Genomic DNA, 12664 nt, shown 5'->3' with positions numbered 1-12664 from the left:
TTTCTCGTTGTTATTAAAGAAGAAATATCTAAAAGAAGAGACGAGATTGTTGTATCCTTTATAAAATATCTGCATAATCCAGAATCTCTGCAAACAGATTCAGAAGATACATTTTTTAATTTAACATCCAAGGCAGATATGTATAAAATGGCAAAACAAATTCTAAGCAGACTTTTTGGAAAATACAACAACGATTCTTATGAAAATAGTGAGAAACTTTCAGATTCTCAGAATGAGGAACTGTCACTGGAAAAACAGTTAGAATTAGAAATTGCAGATAGCCTTCAAGAATTTAGTGTCGAGAGTTTAGCGGCAGAAGAAAATAAATTCCGGACTCTAACAAAGGAATTCCAAATTTTTGAGTCCACTGGAAAAAGGACACCCAATCTTCAGCAACTTTTGGATGTTCTGTATACGATAAAGCCAACATCCACACAAAATGAAAGAAATTTTTCTACGGCTACAGATTTTGTTACAAAAAAAAAAAAAGAAGTAGATTGTGTCTGATTCTACATTAGACGCATTATGCTTCTTAAAGAAGTCATTTCAAAACAAAAGCGTAATGTTTCACTTTATAAAAGTTTGGTACAAGTTTCCCAATATTTTTTGATTTTATTAAAAATTCTCGAGAATTATCGAGAAATATAGTCTTATTTCTCATTTCTCGAGAAAAATGTCTCTGGACAGACGTAGCAAAGACGTGTACAAACACGGTGGTGTGCATTTTTAATTGATCACTTACCTATTTAAGACGTAAAATGTCTAGGAAAAAAGGCACAGCGTAACTAAAGGCCCCCTTAAAACCGTGCTAGGTAGTTCTTTTTAAAGGGCGAGGTGTTCTGAGTGGTACAGGAATTGTACAACTTGTTGATAACGATAACTCTTACTTTAATTATATCGACTGTACGAAATGATGTGGCTTAAATGAGGACTAGCTGAAGACTGACTGAAGACTAACGAATCCCTCGCAGAGATGGTTTTTAAAGGATAAAGAATAGTGGGAGAAAATGGGGGGGCGAGTGTTTAGAGGTTATCCAGACGGTGTCTTAAATTGTCAGTGTCATGGCTTCGACTGTTAGGCTAATTTATGGCCTCTGGTCGGGTGGTCGAAGTGTTTGTAACTCGGTGTCAAATTCGAGAGAGACTTTCGTCCCGACAGAAACCATTTGTCGGGGAAATGGCTGTCGGTGATACGAAGATGTCGGTGAGTTAATATTGCCTAGGTGTCGATGGAGTCGTGTCGGTGAAACGATTGTCGGCGAAATCATTGTCGGTGAGGCGATGGTAACTCAAGTCTGGACCCGCTTATACCCGCCCCATTTCGAACGCGTCTGCTTTCAGATGGGCTTGATTCTACCATCGCGGCCGGCCCACGCGCCAGGCAGCTCTTTCGCAGGTAAAACACTAACAGGAGGAAACACGAGAGCGTGAGAGAAAAGCCGAGGTGTTCCGCCTGCTGGGAGGAAAAAGTTTCATCCCCCCCACCCCCCACCCCTCCGGAAGAAGACCGGTAGCCCCTGTTCCATCGGAACGCACCAGGACGCCGCGAATCTCTGACCCCTAATTCAGAAGTTGCGACGGGGGACCGAAACTTTTCTTTCAGCCTAACCGAATCCTTTCAGCCGCGTCGCAAGTCGGAAATTCTCTCGGCCCGTCTACGCCCACCGAAAATGTGTCCGGCCAACCCTTTAATCAACCTCCCTTGCGACACTGAATTCGGAAAAATTGTCGATTTAGGGTTTCCAAGCTGTCATTCTTTCAATCACACTGCCCACTACAGCTGCAATGTAGTAATTATATTTATTTTTGCCTACAGGGTCGTGAAATTGGGTTTCGATAATGTGACGAAATTAGGGAGCGTACTCGAACATTTTTTGAACATGTTTAACCCTTAGCACTCGAATGGCGACTGTAAGGCGCCACTAAACATTGCTGTATTATTATTCAAAATATTTTTTACACTATTAAATTTGTTTGTATGTAATAAATTACTAAACACTTCAGTATTGTACGAGTAAAATGCACCATTTTCATGTGTATAACAAAAAAATATATATATACAAGGGAAATTTTCTAAGTCAGAAGAAATGTTCCGTTTTGGAGTTAAAATACTTTCGAGTGCAAAGGGTTAAATGGTGACAATGTTACAAAAAAATATATCCTCACGTTTGGCAGAGTGTACGGAATCGTTCTACGGAAGAATCGTTTGCGTAGCTTTTACGGTTCAAGCAGAAAAAATTTCTAAAGATGAAAGTTTGAGTCATTCTGTCAAAATTGCAGATTTCATGCATTTGCAATAAAAATGTAAATTTATAGTAAAAATGAGCATAAATTGATGATAAATTGTAAAATAAAATGTTAAATTTAAATGATCATAAATTGTTGAAGAATGATATTTTCATCTAGCCCATGTTTATTGCAGTGAATGAAGAAAATTTTTACTTTCCATCATGATCCGCAATTTATTAATCGGAATCTGTGAGAATCTCTATCTTGCTATTGTTAATGAATGATTCCCAAGAGTATTCAGGCTCTTGCATTGATTTGTTTAAATTATATATGAAATTTCAACCCTTGTGCTGAGACTGAAAATAGCACGTTGCATAGATTGAATAGGGAATGATAAACTGAAATGCGGACAAGACATATTGAATCGCGTAACAATTTTTATGGAACACTCGGACGATCGACACTGTCGATATTTCAAGATTGTCAATATTCTTGTAAGACACCCTCGGTCTAGCAATACATATCATCAATACAAGTTGACAAACTCAATTTTCGTCATACGTCCGACATTATTGACAATGCAGTCAGTTTCGAGATAGCGTTCGCCGTCGCCTAATCCTGTAACGTCGTGCATTATCTTATCATAATTCGTGAAAAATCCGTCGAGGCAAAGAATATTCGAAATATTGACAACACGTCTGTTTATAATATTGGCACTGTACAAGGTGGTTCACCTAACTCGAGCATCTAAAGTATCTCGCTTGTTTTTTATGATAGAAAAGAATTGCAGAGGAAAACATTAGTTGGTTCAGCGGTGCAAATATTACGATATTGCAAACAAATTTGTTCACGGTTATATTTTTTGAGATTTCAAGGTCACCGAGGTTTTTTTGAATGGAACGATATATTTTTAGTATCGCTATATGGTAGCCGAGGTCAAGACGAATCCAACGACCTGTAATATTATGACCTTGGAACAAATTTTTTTGCCTGTCATAATACTTGCCCTCCTGAGATACTTTACATGCTCGAGTTAGGCGAAACATCCTGTATAATGATCGTTTTTCCATTGGATAGCGAGAATATTGAAATATTGGCAATATTTGTTTAATCAGGCAATACAAACAACATACAAACAAACAAATATACAAATAATAATAATCAAACAATTGTATACAAATATTGGCAATATTTGTTTGTATTGTTTGTTTTGTTTCAATATTTGTTTAATCTTCCGAGTGCTCCTTTACATTTAATTTTTATTTAGAACGTTTGCTGGGAAACGTCACAATTCTCATAATTATAAATATTGTGGTTGAGAGTCGTACTTCCGGTCTGTTATTTCAGGAACTATTTATTCGCTCGTGTTACATGCATGTGTTTCTCGCAGATCCGAATTTCGCCGAAAAAGCATTTGCAGGCCGGTGTTGATTTTTCGTCACAAACAACTCTTTAAATTTGTTTTCTAAAAACAACAGGCGTAGCACTGGTTTTTTCTAGAACTAATTTTTTCCATGGTACAACGATCGAGCTCGTATCCGTAAAACTTCGGAGACTATTTTCACCCCCGTGAAATGTAAACAATGTCCGGCTGTAAAACGAATATTTTTTCGAATTCAGTATCGCAAGAGAATTTCATTAAAACATGTGAATATATAGAACACAAGCCATAAAAATGCCTGTACATGCATTTAATCGTCGAGTTCTTTGGAACGAACCGAATATATAGTCAGTCTCATAATCGATGGCACACACTTTAAACCAGAGTGACTATTTTAAAAATGGACCGAACCATTTCAGTTTTTCTTCCAACCCAGATGGATTAGTTTACTAGATTAAATGTAGAGGAAATTTTGGAAAAATTGGGTATAGTCTGAATTACGAAAAAAATTAGTAAAAGTTGCTGTTGAAAACTTTTTGATTTAGACTTGGAACGAAAATTTAAAAAATGTGTTTTGTATCATAAAATAAGTTGTTTACATGCTGAAATGGCCATAAACTGTATTATATAATATAGAGAACTGTTGTTAATTGTTGTATAAAACTAGTAAACGAATCCATATATCTTGGCAGAGAAAATTCAAAAAATGTGTTTTGTATCTTAAAATAAGTTGCTTACATGTTGAAAATGCCATAAACTGTATTACATAGTATAGAGAACTGTTGTTAATTGTTGTATAAAACTAGTAAACGAATCCATATACCTTGGCAGAGAAAATTCAAAAAATGTGTTTTGTATCTTAAAATAAGTTGTTTACGCGCTGAAAATGCCAAAAACTGTATTATATAATATAGAGAACCGTTGTTAATTGTTATATAATCTAGTAAACGAATCCATCTAGCTTGGCAGAGAAACCAAAGTCGTTTGGTTCATTTATAAAAACTGGTGTGCTATTAATTATGAGACCGACAGTGTTTCGGAGCGCTGGAGTTTCAGATTTTTAATATAAAAATGTGCTGGTCGTATTAGCTCTTGATCCATTAGCGTCGGTGCTAAAAATTCGAGAGAAAGGGGACTCTGAGCGAATAGAAAGAGAGAGAGAGAACAGCTGAGAATTGTTAATGGGTTGAAAAACGCGACTCCCGGATAGAAGTTCCTCTTTAATTAATTGCTTCCTACGCGGCACAGCCTCCGAACACAGTTTGAGAGGGAGAGCGACAGGACTCTTGCCACAATCACGGGGACAGTAATTAAATGTTAGTCGCCGAGCGAGCGTGCTCGCGCGTCCATCTGCGCGCGTTAAGCTTCTAGGAAACTAATTCGAAGATAGAGGACGCTCGACGGAGTGTGCAGCGAATCGAACATTGTAAAATTAATTGTATCATAGGGAGACTACTAATCGCATCTCTTCTCGTCATATCATTCGAGCGTAATCGACCCTCGCGTGGACAACCAAAAACGAACTCGAAGTCTCGACCCTCGAAGGACGATTTTTCCCAATTTTCCCGAGTGGATTTGTCGAAAATCCTTCTTAGAAATCATTTCGTTCAATGCAACCTGGGTAATGAAAAGTTTCAGGAAGGTTTTCTGGATCTGTGACGTAGGGTACGGGACCCAATCACTGTGCCTGTATTAATTACACTTATTTTTAGAGCGTAATGAATCTTCAAGAAGAGATATGTAACATTAACTGATTTTAAAATGACGGGTTCTAATATTATTAATTTACTATTATTGAGATTGTGAAGATCCATCTACGTGGAATTACTCAACAAACTTATTTCCTTAGGTATATATTATTTAAAATATGGCTGAAAACTTGGATAGACACATTCTTCTTATTTTTATAAAGTAATGTAAAATACTCACTTTTAATGCTCCGTAAACCTAGTGTTAAAGAAGAAAAAAGATATCTCTCTTTTAATATTCATCGTGCTTAAGAAATAAGTATAATTAATATGGGAACAGTAATTGGTACCCCCACGGTAATTGGGTCACTTATCCTACTCGGAATATTCCATTTTTATTCATAAATTGAAAGAGTAATATCGAAGATGTATTTGACGATTTTTGGGGACAAAATTGTTTATCGCGCAACAAACAATGAGAAGGATCAAGCTGGAAAAATTTTACAGTATAATTGAAGACTGCCTTTTTTCATCCCAGAACATTTTACTCTTGTAGAATTAACAGTTCTCCCAAGAAAATTCGTAAAAATCAACTTTCTCTGTGGCACACTATCTCTCACACATTGAACTATTTTATTTATATGTTTGAATGAACATTTTAAAAAATCATGTGAACACTTTGCTCTCCAATTTTCCAGTCGGCGAACAATGTGTACACGAAAGCAATTTTCGTCGATGTTTTTTCAGGTTCATAAAGATTATCGTATAAAATGTATCATAAAAATTGATGTATAAATTGATCATAAAAATCGTTGCACAAAATGAGCGAGAAAACGGGTGGACGGTTGGTCACACGAGGGTCAACAGATCGATACCCGTGTACTCGATGTAAGTGTAATAGTAATCGAACAAAACAAAAAAAAAACAAACAAACAAACTAACTCTTCGATGATCTACATCGTAGAAATGGGGAAACGAATCGCTAATCGACTGACAGCCGAAGTCTAGCTTCCCGATCGATCACGATCGATTCAATTTAGATCTTTAAACTGGTAAGTGTATTTTTCCAATTTCGTCGTGCTTCTGTGTGTTAATCGCGAACGGAGAACGAAAAAAAAAAAAACAATTTCTCCGATCGTAATTTCTGCGGCTGCGGTCGCAGGCATTTCTGCGCCTAAATCAGGATTTAGCAGTTCACCGGTGACATTTTTCTCAATTAAAAAACGCATCATTAAAGATATTTATACGATGGTTAATAATATTGAACCAATTTTATGTCACTCGTGGTTCAAGTCAGAATATTGAACTAACGAGCACAGACTGGAAGTTTTAGTAAAAATTCGATTTCTAAATGTTGTATTTAATTAGCATCGAGTTTCCTTATAAATAATAAATTTACGAAAGGTAATTTTTAGGTACTTTTGATTTAGTTTGTACACTCTAAAATGGCCTAGTTACAAGAGAATCTTTCTGCAAAATAAGAATTCTCAATTTCTCAGTACCGATCTTTGTCGCAAACATACTGCGGACTTTTGTAGAAAATAAAAATTGCATCAATTGCAAGAATGGAGAGCTAATTTGAAATTGCTTTCTTTCTTTAATATTAACGAAATGAAAAATTCAAAAATAATATATCCTAACGCTTCATTACTTTCAATCTTTCCATCATCTATAATTCTAACTAGTCAATTTTGTTATATACTCACAAAATCCGTAGTCTACTGATTGTTAATAAATCCGTACAATATTAGGGGGACCCATAAGTAATCATTTTGAGATCTAAAATAAACTTTGTACAAATTGAACTTCTGAACTGCTAAATGGTGGCGCGTCTTAGCTGTAACGATGGCGATAACGAATTGAAGTCCTAGGGTATAGAACCTTTTCTATAATATGTCCAATTGTCCCGCCTCCAATTATGGCAAAACGAACGCTCAACATGCGCGCCGTCCGAACGACGAGCTTCCGTTCCGCGTTAATGACGACTCCGTTCAGTTCTGTATAATTTCCAGCGAGATGGAGGAGTGCAATGGTGGAAAATACGTGTGCGTGCGTGTGGGTGTCGCCGTCACTGGATTCATTGTTTTCTGTAAAAACTTTGCGAAACTGTCCGCGCGGCCCGCAAACAACGCATCTCGACAGCTGTATTTATTTTTTCATGACGGTCCACGCGGCGACAGAATGTATCGATCTCTTTTTTTACGTGGACATCTCTGCATGTAAATATTGGAATAAAATGACGAGGAACCCCGATCAATGATTTCCGCTTGTCACGATTGCTTTCCGAGCTTTTCCGGCGATGCGGAAGGGCTGTCGACAGCTTGCGAATTTGTTTGGTGGAAGGTACAATTTTTTTTTTATTGACTATTGGAAGGTCATAGCAGAAAGAAGAATTGTCGGAGATTCGGTAGGATTTGTTTAAAGAATTAATCTGATAGTGCGGAATGAATTTTTTATTTCAGGAAGATCGATGGAAGATCGTTTTTGAAGAAGAGACTACTTGTTGGAATTTTTTTAGATTTTTTAAGAACACCTTCGACAGCGAGAGACAGAAGAAAACAATTCGAAAAGACTATGCTTGTTGGAATTTTATTAAAGGGATTTTCGATCATAATTAATTGCTGTCCAAACGGTCACAACGAAAAGGGAAACTATGTTTGTTAGAAACTTAATGAAATTTCATCGATGAAAATTTTGCACTTGAAAACGAAATGCATGCTTGTTAGAACGTTGTTAAATTTTTCCAGAGCTGTTAGACCATTGATCCGTAAAGGCGAGAATTTTTAATTGAGCCGTGATGATCAACAGATCACTGTCGAGCAGAAAACTTGATTTGTTGGGAACTTTATAGATTCTGTATAGAGTCAGATACTTTTTATGTTCAGAAAAGAAAAACTAAAAGTTCTTAACTAAAGAAGGAACTGTGCACCCTGGGAGCTTGTTAAATTGTAATAAAAAATTTTAAAGAATTAATCCGGTAGTGAAGAAATGTTCTACATTTTAACAACTAAAAGATCACAGGTAAAGAAGCTTATGGGAAGCTTATTAAATCATTTTAGGAGATTGATTCGTCAAAGTGGCTCGTCGAATAATCTCGTGCAAGTATGGAAATTAATAGCAGATTAATACTATAGCAGATTAATAGCAAATCAAATTAGAATTTCATTAAATTCAGCCCAATGAAATGGAACTAGATGTCGGAGCAATAAATCTCTATTTCAGCGAGCATATTATTATAAAATCTTGCACGTGTACCAAACCTCCTAACGTTAACTCCACTATAGCCACGTGACAATAATTTAATTTCTCAGTGTCTTCTGTTTTCTTTTGTTTACCTTTCTTCTTTTTCTTGCTGGACTTATCATCTGACTTCTCTTTTTCCGAGACAGGTTTCTTTGGTCTTCGGAAAATCATGCCGAATTCCATCTGTGTAACGTTAAAAAAACGTTAAAAAGCTCATTTTTGTAATAGAGAAACAAAATTGGAAAAAGGAATAAAATTGTTCTATTCGAAATTCCATTCTCGTGAAAATTGAAATGAAGTATTTAATAGAAAATGACAATTATACAGAGAACTGTAGGATTCATTATTAGACTGTGGACATTAATGCAACTTTTTAGTTCTGGACATCATTTTCCAGAGGAGAAAGTACTGTAGAATTTTTATAAAATGCTTCCGGCACCAAAAATAAAGTTTAAATATTACACCGAAAATTCCTGTTACCATTTCCATAATGTACAACACCAAGTTATCGTCGTTTTGCATTTCACAAGCGTTTTATCATCAAAAAATCGCAAAAACCAGCGTTACGAAGCAAAAAAGACTGGACGACTTAATTAAATTAAAAAATGTTCTTTCAAGGTAGAAATGTTCGCAGTTCACACCCAGCGAAGAAAATACGAGCAAACGATGACCGAACGTTTGAATTTTTTAAAGCGAGCACAGAGATAGTTTGCATGTTCCTTTTTCAGATAGCAGCGCGCCTCGACGCGCCATACATAACATTTTCATGCATTTCCATCGCAGGGAAATATCAAAGTAAGAATTTTACTTATCAGAGAAACCTCTCATGTTTCCACAAACAGAAGATTTTCCGAGAGCCGGTACCTTTCTGCCTTCGGGCACCAGCAACCGCATATCCTCGTCGAGATTTGAAAACGAAAAACATTCGGGACGCTCTGATCTCGCGAGACCACCTTCGAATATCAGTAATTGCTCGTGCGGTTGGAGCACGTCATCGAGCTTCACGTTCCTCGGCGATTTTCCAAGGCTTTTCCCCTCGGATTTCCCTTTTCTTCGAGTTTCCCGGGGCGACTCGTCTTGGGACACCGGAATACTGCCCTCGAGCGTCTCCTTTATGCGAAATCGAAAAATCAGCGGACACTGTCCAGTGTTCTGCACCTGAAATCACACGCGCGCCTCGGAATAAAACAGTTTTCACTCGTTTCGAAAATATTTCTACATCGTCTACGGAAACATTTCAACCAACTCCCTGGACAATTTTTTAAAAAGCATTTCAATCGAACATACTACTTAGAGAATGTGTATGATAAGTATACTGTGGATTTTCATGCAAAATTAAAATTGCGAGAAACTGGAGTTGTATAGAAACTCATTTTGATCAACAGTTTCACATTCTCGAATTGTTCAACCACGGTGATTTCTCTATACAGGGTGTTCATTTGCAAACTTTCCAGCCGAATGTCTCGAAAAGTATGGATTTCGAGGGGGAAAGCGCGGGGCAGTATCAGTTTTTTATTTGGGTACCGTTTTCAAGGTCGTTTGAAGGTCAACCTTGTTTTTTCAAAAGGAAACCTATATTTTTCATCATGGGATCTTATTGTACGTAAAAAGAGCAGCAACTTTCGTAGGACACTTTCTTTTATCCGCGCACTAGTTTCTACTGCACACTATACTGCGAGAAAGTTTGTAATTTCTTTATAACTATAACAAATTTTGGTGCGAAAAGAAACTTTGATGCAATTGGAACCGGAACACGTTGTAAATGGTAATACAATCAGTAATTCGTTGGAAGGGGTGAATACAATGGAATGAATATTGAGACCAAGAGTGAAGCTCAAGAGATGAAAAAGCAAAAGATGAAGAATAGAAAATAAAATAATGTACAGGGTGTTCATTTGAAAACTTTTCAGCCGAATATTAAATATCCCATAACAAAAAGTATAGGTTTCCATTTGAAAAGCAAAGTTGACCTTCAAGTGACCTTGAGAACGCCTCCCAAATAAAAAACTGATACTGCCACCCTCTTTTCCCCTCGAAATCCTTCGACACGTGTTTTACACTTTTTCAATATCTTTCATAATTTTCGAGATATTCGGCTGGAAAGTTTTCAAATGACCACCCTGTATATGTCGCCAAGGCCTGGATGATAAACGTCGCGGAATTATCCCCACTACCGTGGGGTATACCCTGTGAGGGGCCACAAAACATAATACGGCTCGGGCATGTCTCCTGGACGATACATGACGCTGGCAAGACCCGTGTTGGTGACATATATCGAGAATTCACTGTATTTTGCATTTCAGGGGCCCGGTTTCGTCTCGAATGCATAAAACCTACAGCAATGAATTGTTTAAATGATTATTTCATGTGCTCGCATTGTAAGTTGCAATGTGAGAACGTTTCAGGTTTCACGTATCGAGTGGAAGTTATCGAAAAGCTCCCGAACCCTTTCGATGGGAGGAATCAATTTTCGCTGGGTGGAAAAGCGCGAGCAAACAGGTAGGCAACGGTGAATCATAGTCAGCGCGACCAGTATGGTGGCGGTGAACGGAAAATTTACAGCCTGTCGGCTGCGAATGATTTAATCGAACCCTTGTGGATTCTAGGGACCGAGTTTCGAGTTTAGCGTTCCGTGCAGGAATATGCGGGAACTTGGCATGATTGTCGAGGATGTTTACTTCCCGCGAAATGCACGGAATTTTGAGCAGATCAATATAAAACGCGTCGACACGTTTCTTCTCCTTGGGGAAGCTAAAAGAGTTTTAACTCGGAAAATATTATTGCGCGTTGTAAAACCGTGGTCGAATCAATTTGGTGCACCTTGTCGTTTGTCGTCTTAATTAGACCGGTGACGTCGGTGCGTAATTAGGTAAATATTAATATTTATGGACTAATTTGTGACAGGGCTGGTCGAGGCGGAATTGGTTCATTAGGTGTTCGATCGAGTGAAGTGAACATTGCGGCCGACTTTATTTGACGTTGCATCGAGTTTTAGAACAATTGTGGAACGTAGACCTAACAATTTAAAAATTGTAAAAACTCACACGAGAAATTGTGAAGCGTGCATTAATTCACAATTAATGAAACATAGATCAGTCCACGAATGATAAAATATATAACAGTTCATAAATCGTGGAACATGAATGAATTAATGAAACAGATCAGTTCGGAAATGATAAAACATACAACAGCTCGGGAATTATGATACATGAATTTAAAAATCGTAAGATACAGTAACAATCGGGGAATCTTTGTTCAAAATTTTCTGACAATTTTCTTTCCCAGATTTATTTTTATCACGCATCGGGGGAAGGTTCATTTGACACAATAAGGTGACTGTGAGCTACAGAGCTGGTGGTAAAAATCTCTAGTATTTTTTTGTCTTCGATCTTCATCAGGCCGATCAATTTTTTATAGAGATCGTTGACTCCAGCAGACCTTGGATCGACGCACAGTGTGACGAATGGCCTTTTTAGCTGGACAAAACTCTAAATCGCCTATTTTTCTACATTTATCGATTAATATGTTTACAGTTAAATAAAATATGAATAATTATTAATTTTTTACAACATTTAGTTGGTTTTTGTTAATTGAACAATATATTTTAAATGATTTATAATTAAATAAAAAATACAACAAAGTTAGTAATGGATCTATGTAACACAGAATGATTTAACAAGTAGTAGATATTATCAAAGAAGACGTCATTTTTAATTAGGGACAAAAACAATGTAATTTTGGAAAAATTATAGTACCTGTTACTTTTTGGAGATTCAGATATATTCTAACGGGAAAGAATTATTCTTTGGTTTAGTATAAGGTTTCACTTTATAAATAACAACTCTGTTTCATATTATTGTTTACTATTTTAATAAAAATATAATAATATGAAAATATAAATAAAACGAAAGAAATAACAGAGATCAAAATCAGTCTTCAATAGGAACATTCGGTTGCTAAAAACTAATAACTTATAAACTAATAACTTATAAACAAATGTAAATAGAATATATCTAAACGTATTTGTGTTACGACAAATGTTTGGGTTTACGACTGAAGAAACGAATTTTCATACGAAGAAAGTTTAGAGGAAAACTCGGGGATCTTATCATTGTTTATTCCT

The 12664-nt window shown here is 36.6% G+C and overlaps 2 protein-coding genes across 2 annotated transcripts in view; one reads left to right on the top strand and one right to left on the bottom strand.

The window, feature by feature from the left end:
• Nucleotides 1-12664, top strand: part of LOC143360759 (uncharacterized) — a 167341-nt gene that overhangs the window by 146403 nt on the left and 8274 nt on the right. The window lies entirely within an intron of this gene.
• LOC143361692 (uncharacterized) lies at nt 8449-9813 on the bottom strand. Its single transcript, XM_076801287.1, has 3 exons — nt 9784-9813; nt 9349-9699; nt 8449-8724 (listed from the first exon to the last, which is right to left on the bottom strand). The coding sequence occupies exons 1-3, from the start codon at nt 9811-9813 to the stop codon at nt 8512-8514; spliced, it is 594 nt and encodes a 197-aa protein (XP_076657402.1). The 3' UTR covers nt 8449-8511.

This window comes from Halictus rubicundus, chromosome 1 (genome assembly GCF_050948215.1).
Source record: "Halictus rubicundus isolate RS-2024b chromosome 1, iyHalRubi1_principal, whole genome shotgun sequence".
Classification (NCBI taxonomy): domain Eukaryota; kingdom Metazoa; phylum Arthropoda; class Insecta; order Hymenoptera; family Halictidae; genus Halictus; species Halictus rubicundus.
The sequence above is the reverse complement of the archived record's forward strand: the minus strand, read 5'-3'. Positions and strand labels throughout refer to the sequence as shown.

What these genes read in the sequence shown, in the direction of transcription:
- LOC143361692 (XM_076801287.1), bottom strand. Translation starts at nt 9,813, where the DNA reads ATGCTTTTTAAAAAATTGTCCAGGGAGTTG. An exon ending in AAAAATTGTCCAGGGAGTTG is followed by an intron (nt 9,700 to 9,783) that starts GTTGAAATGTTT and finishes GTGTGATTTCAG; the next exon opens with GTGCAGAACACTGGACAGTG. An exon ending in TGAGAGGTTTCTCTGATAAG is followed by an intron (nt 8,725 to 9,348) that starts TAAAATTCTTAC and finishes AACGTTACACAG; the next exon opens with ATGGAATTCGGCATGATTTT.